Genomic DNA, 23073 nt, shown 5'->3' on the forward strand with positions numbered 1-23073 from the left:
ACTGCTGTTCTGAGGTGAGTGGGAGATGATCCGTAGCTCTGGACCCTGGGGTGAAGGCCGCTGTGACAGTAAGAAAAGCGGACACACAGCTTCACTTGGTCTTCCTCCTTTGGTGGTGGCTGTTAATGGAACCTATTTGGGAGATGAGTTTATGGTAGTACCACAATAAAGCTTTAAGAACCTGTACAGTCGAATTCCGTCGGTAATTGTGAAACCTGTCTGGAAAGAACTCCGACTGCCACTACCCACTGCCTGCACCGAATTCGCAGGCTCTCGAGGACAGGCGTCTTTGCTTGCGACGCCCCTCGCCCCTCCTCCCCCCCCAGTCTAGGCCACCTGGGATTCCCCAGCTCAGAGCAAAAAAAGGACCGAGAAGGTTTCTGTGGAGGGCAACCTTCGTGACCGCGCCTCTCCCTGTTACTCCTCGCAACCACTGAACTCGGGTTACATTTTCCGCAACCAATGAACTCCACTGGAGGAACAAGACTGGTCGGTAGTCCCTAAGCGCCAACTGGGGGACCAGGGACCATCTACAGAAAAGTGTTATTGGTGCAACCCCGCCCCTTCCGCTACGCTCGAATCCCGCCCCTTCCTCCGTCCCGACCCCGCCTTTATCCCCCGCGGGCTCTCAATGTCCTGCATCCTGACATTTTCTGTGCACAGCCCTCGATCGAAGTTCCCGCACGGTTGGAGGCCCAGCCGGACCTTGAGCGCGATGCCCCGCGCGCCCCGTTGCCGGGCTGTGCGCGCCCTGCTGCGCAGCCGGTACCGCGAGGTGTGGCCGCTGGCAACCTTCGTGCTGCGCCTGGGAACTGAGGGCAGGCCACTCGTGCAACCTGGGGACACAAAGGCCTTCCGCACGTTGGTGGCCCAGTGTCTAGTGTGTGTGCCCTGGGGCTCGCAGCCTCCACCTGCTGACCTTTCCTTCCATCAGGTGGGCCTCCGGGTGGGATCCCCGTGGGTTGGGGGCGTAGAGCCGGACAGCTCACAGCTCACGTGTCAAGACCTCTTCTTACCAGGTGTCATCTCTGAAGGAGCTGGTGGCCAGGATCTTGCAGCGACTCTGTGAGCGCGGCGAGAGAAACGTGCTGGCTTTTGGCTTCGCGCTGCTTAGCGGGAATCAAGGCGGGGCCCCCATAGCCTTCACAACTAGCGTGCGAAGCTACTTGCCCAACTCGGTGACTGAGAACCTGCGCATCAGTCGTGCATGGATGCTTCTGCTGAGCCGAGTGGGCGACGACCTCCTGGTCTACCTTCTGACCCGCTGTGCGCTCTACCTGCTGGTGCCCCCGACCTGTGCCTACCAGGTGTGCGGCTTGCCCCTGTACCAAATCCATAGCACCGCGGATACCTGGCCCTCTGTGCCCCCCAGATACAGGCTCACACGACCCGCGGGCAGAAATTTTACCCATCTTGAATCCACACACCCGGTCAAGAACAGCAGTTATCAGGAAGCATGGAAACCCTTGAACTTGCCATCTCGAGGCATGAAGCGGAGTCTGGGCATCACCAATAGAAGTGTGCCTTCATCCAAGAAGGCCAGGTGCAATCTGGCCCTGAGACAGGAGAAGGGACCCGACAAGCAGGCGGTTCCAACCCCATCAGACAAAACACGGGTGCCAAGGCCTGCCGAGTTCCCCGCAGTACCTACTAGTAGAGCTACCAAAGATTTGTCTTCCAGAGGAAAGGCACCTGGCCTGAGTCTTTCTGGGTCAGTGTTCTGTAAGCACAAGCGCAGTTCCACATCCTTGCAGTCACCGCTATGTCAAAATGCCTTTCAGCCCAGACCTTTTATTGAGACCAAACGCTTCCTCTACTCCAGGGTAAGTGGCCAAGAAAGGCTGAACCCCTCATTTCTACTCAACAACCTCCAGCCTAACTTGAGTGGGGCCAGGAGACTGGTGGAGATCATCTTTCTAGGCTCGAGGCCTCGAACATCAGGAACACTATGCAGGGCGCGCCGCCTGCCGAGGCGCTATTGGCAGATGCGGCCCCTATTCCAGCAGCTGCTTGTGAACCATGCAAGGTGCTCATATGTCAGACTCCTCAGGTCACATTGTAGGTTCCGGACAGCAGCCCACCAGGTGGCAGGTGCCTTAAACACCAACCCACCGCACCTCATTAACTTGCTCCGCCTACACAGCAGTCCCTGGCAGGTATATGGTTTTCTGCGGGCCTGCATCCGAAAGCTGGTACCTTCAGGTCTCTGGGGTACTAGGCACAACAAGCGCCACTTCTTTAAGAACGTGAAGCAGTTCATCTCCTTGGGGAAGTACGGCAAACTCTCGCTGCAGGAGCTGATGTGGAAGATGAAAGTGGAGGACTGCCCCTGGCTTCGCAGCAACCCAGGTGAGCAGGGCTGGTCTCCAGCTGAATGCAGTAGGGGCCCAGAAAAGGGAGACAATGGGTGTCAGGAGCCCAAGTCCGCCGCGGTGCTGTGGCTTTATGCAGTCAGTGGTTGGGTAAATTCCATCCGATGATCTGACTCCAAGCTCCCTCCAGCCCCGTTTGTGCTAGTCAAGATTCTTGTCCAAGACTTGGGGCAGGTTCTCAGTGCTGGGGACACCGGGGAATAGATACGCAGGAGGGGTGCATAGTGGGTGGAAATACTGGCACCTGGTGAAAAGACGCTCTATTGAGAGCTCCTACAGGTTATCCGCGATCCCCTTGTAGAACCAACGGCAGGTCAGCACAGGAACCCGTTTGTCCTGGTAGGAAGAGAGGCTCCTCAGGTTTAAGGGTTCTCCTGGCTCACCCAGTGAACCAGATGCATGCTTAAGCTTTAACGGTGCAGTTCCTCAGTCCACGAAGGGGAAGGGTGGTGGGGAAATAAATGAAAGACTTTCCTACAGTGAAGATTCCTGTCCCCATCTTATGTGAAGGTGCCCGAGCAAGGAGAACCGGGTCTGCTGCATGAAAGGGGACTCTGTGTGACTTTGGAGTTTGTAGAGCCAGGACCCCTGTGGCTTCCCTTGCCTGGTTCAATGTTGATGTTGGCCCATCGTCACCTCTTCAGTTTGTTGTTGTTTTCTGTCATCCTAGGTTGGATTTTTGGCTACACATTTCCCTCTGGACGCTGCCTTAGCTGCACCTAGTGCTGCCATAGATGGTAATTTTGATATCAGTGGTTTGGAGGCATTTTCGACCTTCCATTGTTTTTGGTTTTTATTTTTTGATGTATTTATTACATAGGGATTTTTTAAATTCCAAATGTGTGAAATATTTTGAATTTTCCTTTTGAATTGATCTTGAACTCTCGTGTTGAATAGTCTGTATAATACCAACTATTTGAAGGTGCTGGAAAGGTGCCCTTCTGCACAAGTTCATCGTGCTTCTGAGTGCTGAAGTCTTTGTGTTCACTACATCATGTCCACACCCTTTCCAGGCCAGCAGAGGAAGAGGGATGGATACCTCTGTCTCTGACTGGACAAGTGGGCTTATTTCTTCTTGTTCCTGTGGCATTTATGTGCAATATTGTTATGTACTTGTTATAAGTTTTTACTTATTTGTTTGTTTGCGATATAAATATCTTACTATCTATCTAGTTCGAGTTGGCCAGTAACTTGTTTGCAGACAAGACTGACCTTGAACTCACAGATCTGTTTACTCCTGCCTCCAGGATTGCAGGCATTAAAGAGTGTGCCTCCAGGATTGCAGGCATTAAAGGGTGTGCCTCCAGGATTGCAGGCATTAAAGGGTGTGCCACCACACCCATCAGGATTTAATCTTTCTGATTAATTATTAAAATTAGAGAATCTGATTACCAGGATATTACATCTCTAGTGATTTTTTTTCTTTAAATGTAAAGTTTTGTTTTGTTTTCTGAGACAGGTTTTTGCTAAATTGCTCAGGCTGCCCTTCCTGCCTCAGCTTCTGGAGAAGTGGGATCGCAGGTGTGTAAACCACGTCCAGCAGCTAAGTTTATCAGCTGCTCAAACTGACTGAACTGGGCTTGCTTTTGGTTTTTCCCTAGTATGTCTTTTTTCTTCCTTTAAGTTTTGCTTTTAAATGTTTCGCATTTTTGTGGTTCAAATGGATCTTTTCCATAGCACACAAGTGATTTTTTTTATACATTGCAATGTCGATTTGACAGCCGTCCCTTAGCTGAAAAGCTGAGCTTGCTTGCTTCCTCTCTTTCAGGAAGAAATGCGCCTGAATGTGCTGCTTTTATTATTTCCAGTTCGCTTTCATTAGTTTTTAAATGATGTGTGTGGAGTTTTACTTGTCCATCTCTGTATCATTTGAATGTCAAGAACCTGCAGAAGCTGGAAGAGAGCCCTACATTTCCTTGAACCAGAGTTACAGATGAGAGCCACCATGTGAATGCTGGGAACCAAACCCCAGTTCCCTGAAAAAGCAGCCAATGTCTCAACAGCTGAGCCATTTCTTCAGTCAGTTTGCTGAATTCTTGCTGTACCCCACCCACCCCCATGCCTTGCTGTCTGCACAATTATAAAGTGCATCTCCTCGCTGCCTGTCTTTTCATTCTTTCTTTTTTTTCTTTTTCTTTTTTTTTTTTTTTTTTTTTTTTGCCTTAGAGTGGTAAGAAGTTACGTGCACTATTCGTGGCCAGTGGTCACCTGACATTTGAGCCTTAACGCACTCAATCTCTGGTCAGCATCTCCACCAACTTCCTGTGGTAGCCATGTGTGACTCAGTTTCCATCTGGAGTTAATTCTGACTTATAAGTCAGTTGTGTTCAAGCTTTCCTGCCCTGCCTACAACCTTGAGGGCTGTGAGAAAAGTCTGAGACAGCCCATAAGAAAGAGCATTTTTCCCAGAAGAAAGAGTACCTATTAATTCGGCTGGGGTGTTCCAGCTGGAGGCACTCCTCTTACAGATTAGAAGCTGCTTGACAGCCGAATTCTTGTTTGAGATAAAGCCTCTGCTTGAGCTTCCTCCCAAGGACAGTGCCGGGAGGAGGTTCTCTGACCGTGCTGCACTTTTGCTTGTAACTAGTAAGTATGCTGGCTGAGAAATAAACTCGGGGCTGGTCGGTATTCACTTCAGTCCCCCCAGTCTCTCCTGTTTTCTATCAATCTGCCATTTCCTTTAGCCTCATGCCCCCGTCCCAGGTAACCCCTGCTGATTCCTGCCAGAGAGGCCTCCGAGGACTTCCTCTGTCTCTGTTGACTTAGTTCTGCCTTCAGTCTCTCTATACCCAAGTTAAACATCATTCTTGGGTTTTTTTTGGTTTGGTTTGGTTTTTTTGTTTTGCTTTGTTTTTCGAGACAGGGTTTCTCTGTAGCTTTGGAGCCCTGGAACTAGCTATTGTAGACCAGGCTGGCCTCGAACTCGCAGTGATCCGCCTGCCTCTGCCTCCCTAGTGCTGGGATTAACGGCGTGCGCCACCACCGCCGGCCATTCTTGGTTTTTAAGATCACTGTGTATTTAGTCTAACCCTTCCACACCATTTCCTCCATTTATTTATTTATTTTTAACGATTATTTTATGTATGTGAGTGCTTTGCTCGGATGTATGTGCGTACACTGTGCCACACCTGGTGCCGTGGAGCAGACCAGATGAGGGCGTCAGATCTCCCGGAACTGGAGCTACAGGAGGTTGTGAGCTACCTTGTGGCTGCTGAGAAACAAATGAGAGCCTCTGCAAGAGCGGTCAGTGCTCTTGACCCCTGAGGTATCTCTCCAGCCCCTGATGTCTGCTTTCTTTGTTCATTCTGTCTCCTATCTTGTGCCTTCTTTGGGATTCCTACTCTTCTTCCCAAGTTTCCTTTATGTATATCACAGCTGGTAAACCCAGTTTTATCCGGATAAAGCAGGCCCCATTGTATCTGGAGACATACAGAATGATCTCGAATGATACAGAATGGCCTTCGGGAGAGACAGCTACCTGACCCATGGTGCTGTGAACCTTTATGTCCAGTTTGACAGTGAGAGTCATCAGTTCTCTTGGCTCTGCACATCTCTGAACGGCACTGTTGTCAGTGCGGTGAGTGTGTGACCCAGGATCACAGCCCCAGCGCTCACTGGGGTTTGCCTGTGCGTGTGTGTGGAGTCTCAATGTTGACATCGGGTAGCGTCTTGGATCACCTGGAGTCAGTATTTCAGATAGGATCTGTCTGTCTTTCCTTCCTAGTGCTGTGATTACAAGTACAGGTGACCACACAATAGAAGTCAGTTTTCATACCTCTAGAGCACGGGGAGAGAAAGATGGCTCAGAGCATTTCTCTGTCAGTTAGCAGCTACCCACCTCTAGTGAGTAGGCCTCTAGGGTCCCGACGCCAACATGACATTGTCAGGGAACTTTAGTGTACAACATGCTTTAAAAAAAAAATCACACCCAAAAAAGGTTAAGCTAATTTATTGATATATTTTATTAGAATCCGGCATGTCCAGAGCTACACCTCTTGGGCTCCTTTTGGGGCTTCCATGCTGGACCTTATGAGTCTGGGCTGAGACGTTAGTGTTGAGTATCTACTACTTTCAGGAAACAACTGTGTCCCTGCCGAAGAGCACCGTACGAGGGAAAGGGTCCTGGCTGCGTTCCTGTTCTGGCTGATGGACACGTACGTGGTAGAGCTGCTCAGGTCATTCTTTTACGTCACAGAAACTACATTCCAGAAGAACCGACTCTTCTTCTACCGTAAGAGTGTGTGGAGCAAACTGCAGAGCATTGGAATGAGGTACCACACAACGTCTCTGTTATCAGTGTCTGCTGTTTACATGCACGACCTTCAGGGCACAGACTCCACGCAGTCGTGGACTGGAGAGCCTACTTTCTGGGCTGTAAAATCATAAGTTGGGCCTGCACCATCTACAGGATCCCTAAAGTAGGAGGAATTCATACCAAACAGAAGCAGAACAGCTGCCTGTTTGGTACGTGGGCTCACCTTCTGTTCACCCCTGAAGGAGGCACCTATGAGGAGCCTCCTCAGTGGGAAACCTCAAGGGTCCACTCCAAGAGCTGGCAGGGGCTCTGAGTGGCTAAGGTTCTTTGCTTATTGAGCTGGGATTTGCTGTCCCAGTGGAAGGTACACAGGCCAGTCTGAAGAGGCAGAGTAGAGGCCAGGCAAGGCCTGCAGAGACCAGACTACCACGTTAACCAAGGTTTCTCTGGGTAGCTCTGGTTGTTCTGAAGCTTGCTCTGTAGACCAGGCTGGCCTCGAGATTCCCCTGCCACCTCTGTCTCTGCCTCCTGAGCACTGGGATCAAAGGTCTGCACCACTACCACCCAGCTCCATGTTTCATGAGGCCCCGAGGTCCAGCCGTAGCTATGTATTACACACCACCCACTGTGCCTATGGGATCCTTAGCCAGCACAGGGCTTCCTGAACACTTTGGCACACATATACCTGGGGCGGCAGGAGTGCTTTTTTTTTTCACACCTGTGTCTAAGCCAGGATATCCATACAGTGCAGGAGATTGCTTCAAAAGTGTCCTGGTCAATGGGACCACCCAAGAAAGGAACACTGAGAGCAGACTATGGGGGCAGATGTCCCAGGTACCAACACAGGCTATATGTCATGTACTCTGCCCAGACAGTTCTGTGGGTTGTCTGGTTGTTGTGGGTTGCTATGCTCTGCCCAGACAGTTCTATGGGTTGTCTGGTTGTTGTGGGTTGCTATGATCCTGGATGTAGCCCCACAGCATGGCCAGGTGTCAAATGACCCAAGTTTCTAACCACCCGGATGGGATGTGTCTCTTGCATGTCCCACATGCTCACGTCGTAACTCCACTATGCTCTTTGTAACAGGCAGCACCTCGAGAGAGTGCGGCTGCAGGAGCTGTCACAAGAGGAGGTCAGGCAGTACCAGGAGGCCTGGCCGGTCACGCCCGTATACAGACTGCGATTCCTCCCCAAGTTCAGTGGTCTCCGGCCCATTGCAAACATGGGTTACAGCATGGGCACCAGAGTCTTTGACAAAGAGAAACAGGTGACCGTGCTTGGCTCCTTTACTGCTCTGGTGGAGCCTGCACTCTGGCTCACATGAGGGCTCATGAAGTTCTGAGCCCTGGGTCAACAGAAGAGGGAGGACAAAGAACTGGTTGTTCCTGAGTCCAAAAACTCATCATGTGGGAAGGACCTAGAGAGGGGAGATGGTCTCAAGAGCAGAGGACATGGGACACAAACCTTGGAGATACCTCGGGGATCCTGCTAGGTAGAGTAGACACACTATATGGCCTCCATGCTAAGGGCCAAAGTAACCAGGAGGCAGCTGCCTCCCTTCCCCATAGCTGGACGTCCGTCAAAGCTCTGACTCCTCCCAGTAGCTGTGTAAGGTCTGTGGGGTGACTTTGTCATTAGTAATGCCCCAGGGGACAAAGTGAAGCTATTGAGGCCTCAGCTCAGTGGGGGACCTTTGTAAGTGAAGGTGATCCTGAACCTGACCCCAGCCCAGAGGACTTGTCTCTGGACACGCCTTGATGGTGGGTGAGAACAGATTGGGACAGGTCCCAAATGCAGGCCAGTGACATAGTGGGAGAGGTCTTCTAGGACTCTGGGCTACAGGAGTCTATTCTGAGAAATCAGGGTGGTCTGGGAGAGTCTGTCAGGTCCGTTTCTCATGTGTCTTCCATGGCCCGGGCGCAGGCCGAGAATTTCACCCACCGTCTCAAGACGCTATTCAGCGTGCTCAACTATGAACGGACAAAGCATCCTAACCTCCTGGGGGCTACTGCTCTGGGCCTGAATGACATCTACAGGACCTGGCGGACTTTCGTGCTGCACGTGCGCACTCTGGGCCGGACACCCAGGATGTACTTTGTTAAGGTAGTCATTGGTACTCCTGTCTATCACATTTGCTCTCATGGTCTGGATGGTAGAGACGTCCTCGGAGCATCCAGCACTGGGTGACCCTGTTGTAGGCTCAAGCTGGTGAGAGTGTTGGCCTGTTACCATATGTAGACCAAAGATGCCATGGCCTCCCATTCTCTCGGGAGCAGGGGCACCCCATTCTTCTGGGATAACCAGCTCCCAGAACATCCTTGAGCTCAATATGCGTTCCCTGGACAGTATATTCCAACTCCTCTGGGATGCACCCTGTAGGAGAATCCTATTGATCGATGCGATGGGTCCCATTCAGAGAAGTAGCCAGGGTTGATTCTACCACCAGAACCTGGATACTGGATGCTGCAGTATCTGGGGTATGCCCCAGGGTCCTTTGTCTGGAATGGGAAATTTGTAGGATGGGCATGTGCAGCTAGGCTGATACAGGAGCATGGAGTATCTTTCTCCTATATCTCTCTATGTCCTGCAGGTTTGCTTAAAGGCAGGTTAGAACCCAGACACCAAGGACAGAGCCAGTAGAATCCCCTAGGCCTGGACCCAACCATGCTCAATAGCGCTCACGTGTGTTCCACAGGCAGATGTGGCGGGAGCATTTGATGCCATTCCCCAGGACAAGCTCGTGGAGGTTGTTGCCAATATCATCCGACACCCAGAGAACACGTACTATGTCCGCCAGTATGCAGTGGTTCAAAGAGATAGCCAAGGCCAAGTCCATAAGTCCTTCAGGAGACAGGTAAGGTCATAGTGGACTCTTACCTATGCTGAGAGCACATTGGTGGCGCAGGCCTTCTCATACCATGAATATCTGGGATCTGTCAGTAACACAGCCGAGGCTGTGATAGGTCCGCACTTCTGGCAAGTTCATACGATGGCGTGTCTATGGTTTGGGTGTCCGTGGCGCCAACGATCATGCCTCCCTCCATGGGATTCCCAGTGGAACTTCCCCTTCCAGGAGCTCTCCTCCCTTGCTCTGGAACAGCTTGTTGATTTGTACATCCAGTGTCCTCTTCAGTACACAGGTGGGGTCTGCAGGTTTAAAGGTGAAGGAATTTGCACAGAGTTTTGGCCTGGAAGAGGCGCAAGGTGGCTTCCTTTGCCTGTATGTAGGACATACAAGACTTACAGGCAAACGTTTAGCTATACATGTGTGGTATGTGCGGTGGCCATGTAGCTTCTGCTCCAAGGGCAAATTCATAATCACTACACCCGACTGATTCCTTCCCTGCTCTGGCCAGAGCAACCCTCATGGTGCCTCTGTAGAGGATACAGGACAATGTGTAGGAGCTAATTTTCTCCATCCACTGTGTGGATCTGGTAATAGAACTTAAGTCAGTAGGTTTGGTGGAAGGTGTCTTCACTTACTAAGCCACTGCACCAACCCCCAAGTGAATACCTGAAGTTGGCATATTTTTCTCTGAGAGCCCTCAGTAATGCCGCATTTTGCTGGTTCATTATCATTCAGTTCAAAATCTTTTTGTTTATTAATTACAATTTTTGATAACTTCTTGGTTCTTTAGAAGCATGTTACGTAATTATTTTGAAAATACAGACATTTTCTATATATCTTGTTATTCTTTCCTAGGTTAATTCTTGTGCTTTAACTACTCTAGGTGACTTTACTCCTGGCAATACAGAAAACTCACTTGGCACACGGGTTTCTTGTTTATTTTGTGCTATTGTATGTTAAATTACATAATAATGGGTTTCATTATGACATCTGTATACGTGTATATAATGTATTTTGACCATATTTCACACGTGCAACCTAACATGGGAAGTTTTAAGATTCAACGCCAATGTGCAGTCTCAACATATGAGAGTATGGAACAGAAGTATGACAAGTTTGAGGACAGCCAAGGTTACTTAGAGACTCCAGTGTTCCTGTCTCCGGATGCTTCACCCCTGGCAGGCTTGGAATTGTCCCCGTGCTGTCCATATATGGTGTTGTATTCCTGCCAGTGACATCCTGCCTGGAGACATGGGTCTTGGTGACCACTGGATAAAAAGCAGGCATCCTAGAGAGTCTGCTGTAGGAAATGTCATCTCCTCCCTATTCCTGACGGCTCTTCCTGTCTGCACACTGCCTCTGTGGAGAAGTGTGGGTGCTGCTTGTGTTGTGATAGTCAGTAACCCCAGCATTGTGGGGGTATCTGACCTGTGGATAGCTGACGGTGGTCAAACCTGCTGTCTCTGTGACTCTTCCTGCTGGGATGCTAGACTCTCTCTTTTCCTTACAAGACTCTATGATGGAGTGGCCCTACATACATTGTTGCATTGTTCAACTGTACTGTGCCTGTCCTGGCCAGAGAACCATGTGCCCCTCTGGTTCCCCTCAAGTACTAACTTCTTCGCTGCAGGTCTCTACCACGTCTGACTTCCAGCCGTACATGGACCAGTTCGTGGCACATCTGCAGGGCTCCGGTGACAGCACACTGAGGAACTCCGTTGTCATTGAGCAGGTCCTCAGGCTTCCCATTCACGGGCCACACCTGGTGGGGCCCTGCTCCTCTACTTTGCTGTTTGTTTCAGGGCAGGAATGTGACCAACATGCTCCTTGGTGGAGAGTTCCCATGACCAAGGCCACTCTTGCTGGTGGCCGTCCCCATGACATGTCCAAGGCCCCCAATAGCTACTAAGGTGGGCATGCTAAGACTCTTACTTTGAAGTGCCCTTTGTACTGTTCTGTCCCCCACAGTCCAGCCGACCCATTAGTGAGCTGGTAAAAATATCTCCTCCCTCAGTTTTGACCTTGAGACCATAAGACAGTTCACCTGCTTTTAGTGGACTAGTTGACCTTGTTCTGTGGTCCTCATCTTGGTCTGTTATGTCAGAAGCAGTGTTTCCCTACACCACTCAGGAGATCTCTTCCCACAAGCTGGTGGTGATAAAGAACTTTCTTTGTACATGTTCTACCTTTGGAGCAGCCATGCTCACCAAGGCCTTCAGATGGTTTTCTTTTGGATCCTCGGGGTACTGTGTGAGCTGCAAGTTTCCAGACCTAGTGCTGTAGGGGACATCTGAGGTTACTTCACTGCTCTGTAAGTTATGTACCCCGGTCACCTTGAGTCAAATTTAGCCTAATCATACAGGAACACTTGGCCCTGCCCCCACTCCTACTCTATCCTGAATGCTCGGTCTTAAAAGGGCATCTGATAGCAACCTGCTGCAATATTCTGCATGCTCACACCTGTCCATCTACCTGTGTCTGGTTTTCTAGACCTTCTCTATGAATGAGGCCGGCCGCAGCCTGTTTGACTTCTTTCAGCACTTTGTGCGTAATAACATCATGAAGATTGGCGGCAGGTGAGCACAGGCATGGGGCAAGTGGGCAGAGGCTGGGCTGGTACAGGTAGGTACAGGCCATCCTGACTGCTGAGCAGGGTGCCCGCTAATCGGCTACAATTTATCTGACCAGCTGTCTCCACCTCATTCCTTCCTCTCCACTTCCCTTTGTAAAATTGTCTTGCCCTCTGCTGGCTGGGCCACAGGGCTATCTACCCATAAGGTCTTGGGAGCTCCCGGCTCAGCACGGCCCCATTGAAGTTAATAATTTTGGATACTTGGAGCTCCTGTTGTCATTTTGACAAAGTGGCAGGGTATCTCACCTGTGCAGCACGGAGCAGGACACATGTAGCATTAACAAAGAGAATGCGGTGCCGGGGGCTGGGTCCCCCTGAGACTCCCATGAGTTACAAGCCAGACCAGCCCAGATTGACTCTGTGCTGGAGCTGCCTAACAACCCATCATCCCTCAAAGACATGTCTTGTGTGTCTGGATCAGATGTGAGGTTGAGTGTTTGAGCATTTGCTTGGACCTTCTGCACCCAAAGTTCCCCCACCCCCACCCCAAGTGCTGCTTATGCACTTGGTTCCTTTTTGCTGGACTAAGAGGGGCCCACAATGAGTGCCGGTCAGAATGGGATTCCAGGCTCACACCCCGATCTATTAGAGATGAGGTCAGGTAGGAGAAGAAATGTCTGATTATCAAAAGTCACAATATGTATTAGGATATGATTGGAATGTTAAATGTTCTTAGTAGGAGACCACAAGCTGCAAGTGTGCAACTGGGTGTGTTTTCACAAACACAGCAAAGGGTTCTCCTGAGTCCTGATAGTACTGAGCACAGATTTGTGAGACCGACCATGTTGTAGGTAACTTAGTCCTCATGTGGGTCAGCCCAATACACTGAAAAGTCAGATCTGTATGCACTGTACTGGAGAGCTTCCTAACAGTTGCTCCAGCAGAGGGTACTGAGCCAGTTCAAGGGGTTAAAGGTCAGCTCACACCTACTCTTTCCCACATATGGGTTCCCTCAGTGAGTTTCTTGTCCTGATCATCTGAAGCCACCCACCCCTGCCAGCACCCACATGTATGTTTGAAGGGTGCCATTGTGTTCTCTGTGAAGAAAGCATTGATGTTTTCACATGGCTACACCTGGAATGTTCCTTCACTAACAATCTGTTACTAATTGTCTCAAATAAAAATTGGGTTCAAGAGCCTGATTCTTTCTTGTTTAAAATTTAAAATCTAAAAAAAGCCTAGAGTCAGTGAATGGGGATGTAGTCCCTACCACCCCAGGTAAGATAAGAGTGGGGAATGAGAGAGAAAGGGCAGTACTTAATTTGGTGTCTTTTTAGGTCTTGACAACTGACAGTAGCAGATAATACTATTTGTATGTAGCCTTTGAGCATGTCTACAGAATGGCGTCTGTGTATATTCATGTCTGTCTGCGTACATATTTATACACGGCAGTTTGTCAAATGTGAGTGTAAGCCCACATGGCTGCTGCTTCTGACCTTAACCACCCTCCTCCCAGGTGCTATGTCCAGCGCCAGGGCATCCCCCAGGGCTCCAGCCTGTCTACCCTGCTCTTCAGCCTGTGTTTCGGAGACATGGAGAACAAGCTTCTTACAGAGGTGCAGCAGGATGGGTAAATGCTTCCTTTTACTGCTCCAAGGGTCCGGGTCAGGAGTTGACATAGCTTCGCACTTCATGTCCCTAGCTCACTGGCTGGGTGCTACAGTTGCTTCATGTCCAAGATGCAAGGGCCATTGCCTTCACTTCGTGAAAAGCTGTGGCGTGCCCCAGTGCTATTTCTGTTACGAAGACAGTGAAGCTGTTTTATATCTTTGTTTTGTCTTTGTGCGTTCCCATATTTAAAATGTTTTAGGTTGGATCCCTTACAGGTGGATTCTATGTGAAGCCTGTCAATGTGTCTCATTTTAGGCTGCTTTTACGTTTTGTTGATGACTTTCTGTTGGTGACACCTCACCTGGTCCAGGCAAAAGCCTTCCTCAGGTAAGAACCGTCATGCCCAGGTTTCTGCTGTTATGATCACGGTGAATGTATGGCTGAGGCAGCACATTTAATTGGTTTGTAATTTCATTTGTCTGGAGCTCATGTTGTCACCAAGATCAAGGAAGACAGTATGGCACCCATGGCTGGCCCAGCTTGGTCTCACCGAGGACACAGCATAGTGAGGGATAAGGCCAGTGCCAGGATTTGGAAAGTCTTCAGATGAGACAACAGACAGTAACTCCCATGCCTCCCAGCTGAGCCCACAGAAGAACTGTCTGCAGAGGCCTGAGGCTCTAAGCCCTTCTGGGAGATGTGACCACAGCTGTCTTGGTTAGGCCTTCTGTTGCTGTGAAGAGACACCATGACCACAGCAACTCTTTTTTATTAATTTAATTTTTTTTATTTATTTTACATACCAGACACCCCCCCCCCATTTTCCTCCGGTCCTCTTTCCCATCTCCCCTCCTCCCCATCCACTCCTCCATCTCCATTTGGAAAGGACCAGGCCTCCCATGGTCTTGCACAAAGCCTGGCACATCAAGTGGAGGCAGCGCCAGGTAATCCAGCATGGGGAACAAGTTAGCAAAAACCAGCTAAGTGCCAGGGAGAGGTCCTGCTCTCACTGTTAGAAGGCTTACTAAAAGACCAAGCTACACGGTTGTCACACACATGCAGAGGGCCTAGGTCAGACCCGTATAGGCTCCTGGACTCACAGCAGCAAGTCTTATGAGGCCAGCTTACAGGTTCAGAGGTTTAGTCCATTATCATCATAGTGAAAACGTGGCAGCGTGCAGGCAGACGTGGTGCTGGAGAGGTCACTGAGAGTTCTGCATCTGGATCTGCAGGCAACAGGAAGTAAACTGCACCACAGTAGGCACAGCTTGAGAGTAGGAGACCTCAAAGCCTGGCTCCGGTGACAGCTTCCTCCAACAAGGCCGCACTTACTCCAGCAAGGCCGCACCTCCTAAGAGTGCCACTCCCTATGGGCCAAGCATCCAAACACACGAGGGCCATACCTATTCAAACCACCACAGCAGCCATTCCTGACAACTTTTTCTTTTGTTTTGTTTGTTTTGGTTTTTTCAAGACAGGGTTTCTCTGTAGCTTTGGAGCCTGCAGACACCTCAAAGTAACAACAAGAAAGCAGGCTTTTGGAGTCATAGGGAGAAGATGTCTTGCTACGTGGATGCTAAGATACGACCATCAGAGAGTCATGTGACTCTTCCTACTTGTCTGATGCCCGCCTGTTTGTTCTGAGCTGGCCCTATTCTATCACTTACACAGAAGGCAGGAGCTAGGTTACAGTCCAGAGCAAGACTGTGCCTGATGTTCCATTAGGGTACCCTCAAGGACCCACTCTCTCTGGTCCCAGAACACCTCTGGGTATTTTCCAGGGTCCCATAACCAATGTTCCCTCTTTCACACAGGGCCCTGGTCCACGGCATTCCTGAGTATGGCTGCACAATAAACTTAGAGAAGACAATGGTGAACTTCCCCGTGGAGACTGGTGCCCTGGATGGTGCAGCTCCACACCAGCTGCCGGCTCGCTGCCTGTTTCCCTGGTGTGGCCTACTGCTGGACACTCAGACTCTGGAGGTGTTCTGTGACTACACCAGGTAAGCACACCTGGTCACGTTGAGGAGCCATGAACTCCTGGAGGCAGAGGATACTTTGAGTGCTCCATTCTGTCTCCTGATGAGGAGCCATGATCTCATAGGGGCAGGGGATGTGGTGAGCACTCCATTCTGTCTCCTGATGAGGAACCATGAGCTCATATGGGCAGAGGATGCTGTGGGTGCTCCATTCTGTCTCCTGTTGAGGAGCCATGAGCTCACAGGGACAGAGGATGCTATGGGTGCTCCACACTGTTTCCTGCTTCTAGACACAAGTAACCGTGAGGCCTGAAATGATAGAGGCCATAAGGTATTCCCTTTCTGCCTGGAGATAGACATGTGGGCAGTGTGAGAACATCTTCAGCCTTGTCTCAAGTCTCCTAGAGACCATGGAGCCAGGGCCCTTCTCTGTATGAGGTATAAGGTGCTTGCGGGAAGAGGGAAGTTGGTCTCCACCTACCGGGAGCTCACAACCCAGCTTTAGTGTAGACACGACAGATTGGAGATGGAAATGGGTGAAATTATCCAGGCCTCTTCTTTTATGAGTGAAAGTATGAGGATTGTGGCAGGAGACGGACAAGCCTGCCGTCGTGTTGACAGCTGTCTGTTCTGAGCTCGGATCCAAACTCTCCTGTCTGCACAGTGCTCTTTGGAAGCTCACACCGTAAGGGGAGAGTTGGGTGCAGATAAGCTATCTGTGCAGGTGCCCACACCTACTGCCATTTCTGTCAGCACAGGCCTGGGCTCTACAGCCTCCCTGTCTTTGTATGTGAGTTGGGCCAATCCCTGAGACTTAACTCAAATGTTTTGGCTTCACCCTCTGCCTCCTAGACCCACTTAAGCCACCCCAGCCCCCTCCTCAGTGCTGAGCACACCTATTTGCTCCTAAACTGTCAACTTGCTTGTTCCATTCCCCATGAGGACCTGGCCTTTTTGAGGGTAAAGTCCCTGACTCCATCCCCTGAAATGCCTCAATGTCATGAGTAATGGGTAAAGCAATCAAAAAAATATTTCCCTTCTGAACATACTGCTAAAAGCAGAGAACAGCACACCCTTACAGGAAGCCAGCCTGACCTTGGACAGGGGAATCAGAGACGACTCTGACACGTAGACCAGAAGGGTCCTGCTTCCAGAGTCAATGTTCAGAGCAGCTGTGAGCTCACCAATGAGGCTGCAGTTTGGGTGTGCTCAGCTGAGCTGAGGATCCTTCCATCTGAGCCAGGGACAATGTGTCCAGAGGTCAGCCAGAGTGACTAGCAACATCCTAAGGGAAAACGTACTGGTAGGAATTTCTTCTCCCCAAACCACAGCTCACATGCGAAGCGTGAAGATGGTCGACAGAACACTGCAACGGAGAACACAGCAATCTGGCTGTGTCCCCCAGAATTGTACAGTGGATCTTCAGGATCTGTGGGGGGATTGGTGCAAGACCCCCGTGGATAGTAGTCTATGCTGCGTAAGCCCTCATAACGTGATTTAACGTGAGCTCAGACTCTACACGTATTCACACGCGCTTTGATTCAGTCAGGCCAAGGCAGCATCTCCAGGAAGTGGTACTCGATGGTACTGTGGTCTTTAGAACATGCATTCATTCTCCCTAGTAATTCCACATCTTCATGTCTATCCTGAAAAAAAAAATCAGAGACTACCAAAAATTTTACTTGAACCTTTACTTTGGCAAGGCTGGTTTGTCTTGCCCCTTGATCTAAGCAGTGGACAGAAGATGCTTCAGAATACAAGCAGCAGCCTTCTGCTGTAGATACATTTTCGAACAGTATTTAATGATAGAAGCCCCATTTCAACATCAAAATCTTCAAAAGTTTGTATCGATGTAGTGATATTTCATTTGTATTTTAATAAATAAAACTTGCCTGAAGTTCAGAGAGTAAAACAGCCACACTGACCAGCCTCAGACACACACCTTTAACCCCAGTAGCTACACCAGTTTGCCATAGAAGCCAAGCGATAGTGGTGCACACCTTTAATTTCAGCACTAGAAAGGAATATAAGATGGGAGGGGACAGCTCTCAGACACAGTCTCGTTCTGAGATTCCTGGAGGCAGGATCACCATTTCAGACTGAGGTAGAGGTAAGAGCAAGTGGCTGGCTGCTTTGCTTTCCTGACCTGCAGGTTGAACCCCGATTTCTGTCTCTGGGTTCTTCATTAATTGTACTACACATAGAAGGTATGACTAGGACTGGGGAGGTAACTTGGGTTAAGGGTACCCACTGTGTAAGAATGAGGATCTGATCTCAAAACCCCGAAACGCACATAAAAAGCCATGGTGATTACAGGCACCTGTATTCCCAGCACTGTACGTGCAGATGGGAAAAGCTGATCACAGTGGCTTGCTGGTTGCCAGGATACCTCCATATTCAGTGAGAGATCTTGTTTCAAGGGAATAATGTGGAGTTAGAATGGGCAGAACACCCCTTCTTCTGGCCTCCATCTGCATGTTCAAGCATACACTCATAATACATAAAAACAAAAATCTTTTAAAGAAACTTAACAGGTAACTGTGCCTGTTACCAGTATACATCTTTGAGAATGACGCAAGGTCTTTGGATGGCAAGAAGGAACCACCCCTTACCTTCTGTCCTATGTGCACCATCTTGTAATTTTATTTTCAAAGGTGGCCAAGAAGCATCCTGCAGTCTGCAAGTGGTCTGGCACCATCGTAGGCATCTCCTTACTGTTTGCTGCCGCCGAGGTCTGGCTGAAGGCAGTTTTCTGCTTCCTTCACAGCCCCATACTAGGAAGGTGCTCTGTCAGACTGAAAGAAGCACAGGGCTTTGTGATTTATGTTTCCTTCTAAACTGTGAATGTTGACGGCTCTTATTTGCCACTGATGAGCAAAGATGTCTGGTGATGCTAGGCTTGGATACAATGGATGTTGCTCACTGTATCTGGCTGGGATTGGTTGTCCAGGGCTTTGTGTGGTGCTGTGAGCATGTACCAAGAGCTGGAATGTGTTCCCTGTGTGAAGGTCCATCCCTATCTAAGCCCTCAGTGTGCAGCAGAGAGGGACGGGGGTGGAAGGGCATCGGTGCTGGTCTCTCAGAAGAGGGGTTGATGTGGGAATCACACAGGCAGGATATCTTTGTGCTGCAGTTACGCCCAGACCTCAGTTAAGGCCAGCCTCACCTTCCAGCGCGTCTTCAAGGCCGGGAGGAACATGCGGGACAAGCTCTTAGCTGCTTTGCGGCTGAAGTGTCACAGTCTGTTTCTAGACTTGCAGGTAAGCAGATGGGCAGTCACGTCATCTAGGGAACCCTTGTGTAGGTCCTGTTCTTTGTGTGGGGGCATATGCAGGGAGAGTTGTGTGTGTGTCGAGGGCAGCCGTGCATGCATGTGCGTGCATGCGTGTGTGTGTGTGTGTGTGTATGTGTGTGTGTGCGTGTGTGTGTGCATGCGTGCGTGCATGTGTATACATCTGTATGATCCCTGAGCATCCACCCTGCTCATCTCCATCACTTCACAATACTATCATCAGTACACAGAGAGAGAATTTTTGGATCCTAGCCTTGGCCTTGACCTCTCAGGTCATTGCTGCTGAGTTCTCTGTTTGGGAGGGGCCCCTGTGGTAGGCTCTGGCCCCTGTTCCCTCCTGCTTCCTCCCCTGGCTGGATTTCCTGGGTTCTTCACACAGGAAGTGTTCATTTGTGATCTGAGGGACATTGCTGATGCTTCTCTTTCTGTTGGGACTCCAGGTGAACAGCCTGCAGACCGTCTGCATCAATGTTTACAAGATCTTCCTGCTTCAGGCCTACAGGTGAGTCATGGCTCTATGCCACCACTAGAGGGAGCCACAGACCAGAAATGCCAGCCATGCTGTCTGCTGGGGCTTTCAAGCTTAAGAGAGAGCTGGCTAGTTGCTCCCCTGATTGGGTGTCATACAAACGTGGGGTCAGGAAAAAGCAGAATCAGCTGAGTCTTTACACAGCTCTGTATCTGTCAGATGAGAACCTCTTCTGGTCTGTCTGTACCGGAAGCATATGTGACCTTATGTGCTGATCAGAGCCTGTGGCTGAAATAGGAGGGGAAGCTGGGTAAAGAACCCCCCCCCCAAGAAAGCACCCCAAAAAGCATAGGATGGGAAAGAGAAGCAGGGACACCCAGAGCTCCAGAAACCAGAGAATTAGATCTATTGCCGAGTGTCCCTAGCCTTGCATCCAGAAGGCATAACAAGGACACAGCCTCAAGCAGCCTGGCCATCATGGTTTGTTCTTCTGGAATAGTCTTGTCCTTGGTTGGTCCTGAGACCTGACTGGTGGCAGATCAGTGGGATCCATTCCCAGGTTTCAAGTAGTTAGGCCAGACCGCATGGTATCCTCTACCTGATCTAACGTTCTTCTGACGTCTCCTGTAGGGGTGGGACTGGCTTCCTGTGAAAGGAGGGCTGCTCCACGGAGTTGTAGCAGAAGCCAGAGTTCTGCCTGGAGTTGGCAGAGGGTCACACCAACCACAGGCCAGATTTATGCCACTGTGGGTCTGGCCTCCTCCTAAGTAACCTCCCTGGTCACTGGAGCTGAGTGTAGGGAAAAGCTTGTGTTGTGGAAAACTGAGCATGATTTCAGTTACCCTTGCTGTGATGTGAGGTGACAGTGCATGAGGCACGTGGGAAGAGACTGGTTATATGACAGTATACATATATGAGGACATGTGCACACACACATGCTGAGTGTTCACATGTAGTTCATTTGTACATGATTCTGTGCATGTGGTGCACATAAATGTGTGTGTGTAGTTCACATATATGCACAGATAAGAGCTTGTTCATGTGTACACGCATGTACATACTTACCAAGGGCCCTTCCCTGCCACTGTGGCTCCTACCCAGGTTCCATGCGTGCGTGCTTCAGCTTCCCTTTGACCAGCATGTTAGGAAGAACCCCGCATTCTTTCTGGACATCATCGCCAATACAGCATCCTGCTGCTACTCTGTCCTGAAGGTCAAGAACGCAGGTGCGTGGATGGACCAGGGCCAGCGTTCTTGTGCAGGGGCTGGATATCCTGCCCTCACTCAGGAGCTAGTGCTGCTGGCCGTTGTTCCTGGGTCTAGCAGGTCAGAAGGGTGTGGAGAACCTGTCGGAGGGCATGAGGGTCTGTGGCTCGAGGTTCTTCAGCCTCCGTCTGCTCCTCCAGGAATGACACTAGGGGCCAAGGGAGCCCTTGGCTTATTTCCTCTTGAAGCTGCACGTTGGCTGTGCTACCAAGCCTTCCTGATCAAGCTGGACGGTCACTCTGCTGTCTACAAGTGTCTCCTGGGACCTCTCAGGGCTGGTACGTGAGCTCCTCCAAATGACCCCTAAATCTACCCTTGAACGCCGAGTGCCTAGTTGAATCCAAAGGCAGACCGTAGGTGCCAAGCCCGTCTCCATTTGCCTGGGGAGGAGCCTGCTCAGGCAGCCCTGGAGGGGGCGGTGAAGCTGGGCTTCTACACCACACCTTCCTACTTCTGCCTGCCTGCTTCCTCTGTTCTGACTCTGCCTCTTACCCCCGTAGAGGCCAGTGGGATGACATGTTTCACTTTCAGGAACCTTCTGTTCCCTACCTGGTCCCTTCACCCACCCCTCTGCTCTGCTACTTTCTCTATTCGGGCGGGGGATGCTGAGGTTTCTGTGGTGCATCTGTCCTTGTGTGCCCAGTGTAGTGGCGGTGATGTGCTCCTGGGTGGGACACACGTGGCCAGGACCTGGCCCAGGTCGGCTAAGGGACCGCCTCACCTCTTTGGTTTGAGATCCGAACACATCCTCTGTTGCAGCTCAGAAGCAGCTGTGCTGGAAGCTCCCTGGGGCCACAATGGCCACCCTCAAGGCTGCAGCTGACCCAGCCCTAAGCACGGACTTTCAAACCATTCTGGACTAAGCCTGCTTCCTTCAGCTCAATGAACATGGGCACCATAGCCTCTCCTCTCATGGATCCACGTGACAAGAGGGACTGGCCTGTTGTGTAGGAAGAGAGAGCCACCTGTTGGTTCCCGGCTGCTTAGCCCCTAAATAAGCACACAAAAATTATGTTAATTAAATCAATGCTTGGCTCATTAGCTCTAGCTTCTTACTGGCTAACTCTTACATATTAATTTAACCAATTTCTATTTATCTGTGTATGGCTACGTGGCTGTGGTTTACCAGCTAAAGTTCCGGCATCTGTCTCCGGCCGGGCTACATGAAGCTCTCTCTCTCACTCTGCCTTCCTTTCTCGCAGCATTCAGTTTAGTTTTCCCTGCCTACCTCTATTCCCTGAGCAGGCACAAGACAGTTTCTTTATTAACAAATGGTATTCTCAGCATACAGAGGGGAGGCCCACATCACTGTTGTTATGGTAGGTTGCCCTCCCAAAGATCTGTGTCGTGACGGTAGTATGGGAGTTTGTTCTTGTTTCCTCCGGTGGACTTGATTTCCTTCCTGATGCCCTCCAGGAAGCAGATCCCACCCTTTTTAGGGCAGGGATCCAACACCAAAAGGAGGTAGAAGGTACATGGGCATTCGGACAATGTGGACAGATGTGAGGTGCTGGACCTGGTGTCTTCATATCTAACCATAGAGCCTTTCCCAATGGGGTCCACGTGTCTCAGAGAGGAAGACATAGCTTTGAGCCAGTAACCTAAATTGCAGCCTAAATATATTCTAAATTCAAGTGACTGCATGTTTAGTTACTTTTCTATCGCTGTGATAAAACACCATGACCAAGCAACTTATATAAGCAGGGTTTTCGCTTTTTGTTTTTAACTGGAGCAGTAGTTGAGAGCTCACAAATTGATCCAAAGCATAAGGCAAAGAGAAGTAACTGGGAGATGGTAAGGGTCTTTTATTTTTATTTTATTATATTTTTTGCAATATTCTCAGAGTCCACTTTAATTTTTAGCGGTAGTCTGACAAATACTTCAGAACATAGTGAATGTTGAAATCAAATAGGTCACAGACAAGTCAAAGGGATCATGCTGGGGACATTTCATAAGTTCTCTGAAGCGAAGACTCCTTGGCAGCATCTCACAGTAACTAATCATAGGGTTATCTACTGAGATCAAATTGGGTGATGTATGTTAGTACTAAATCAGACAGGAGTCAAATGCAAATAAAGAGTAAATCATGAACATGTTGTTGTTTATCATGCCTGTTTGACGTATCACTCTAAAAGACTTCTACTTAATTTAAATGTTTTCTGATTCTCCCTGCCCCACCCCTTGTTTTTTTTTTTTTCCTTCAAGACAGGACCTTACTGTGTAGATCTTGGCTGTCCCAGAACTCACTGTGTAGACCAGTTTAGCCTCAAACTCACCTTGATCCACCTGCCTTAACCTCCCAAGTGCTGGGATTAAAGGCATGTGCTACTATTCCCTGATGTGAGATTCCCCTCTGTATGCTGTGAATATGTTTTATTACCATTGGTTAATAAAGAAGCTGCTTTGGGC

At 49.8% G+C, this 23073-nt stretch overlaps 1 protein-coding gene across 1 annotated transcript; it reads left to right on the forward strand.

Annotated features, from left to right (window-relative positions):
- The first annotated feature begins 609 nt into the window (after positions 1-609).
- Positions 610-22755, forward strand: Tert (telomerase reverse transcriptase). Its single transcript, XM_048458889.3, has 16 exons — positions 610-934; positions 1020-2349; positions 6448-6643; positions 7714-7894; positions 8551-8730; positions 9323-9481; positions 11106-11207; positions 11966-12051; positions 13564-13677; positions 13974-14045; positions 15473-15661; positions 18771-18897; positions 19370-19431; positions 20500-20624; positions 20805-20942; positions 21424-22755. Exons 1-16 carry the CDS (start codon positions 632-634, stop codon positions 21525-21527), a joined length of 3468 nt encoding a protein of 1155 aa, XP_048314846.3. The 5' UTR covers positions 610-631; the 3' UTR covers positions 21528-22755.
- Positions 22756-23073: the final 318 nt, after the last annotated feature.

Source organism: Myodes glareolus, chromosome 15 (genome assembly GCF_982192425.1).
Source record: "Myodes glareolus chromosome 15, mMyoGla1.1, whole genome shotgun sequence".
NCBI classification, from domain to species: domain Eukaryota; kingdom Metazoa; phylum Chordata; class Mammalia; order Rodentia; family Cricetidae; genus Myodes; species Myodes glareolus.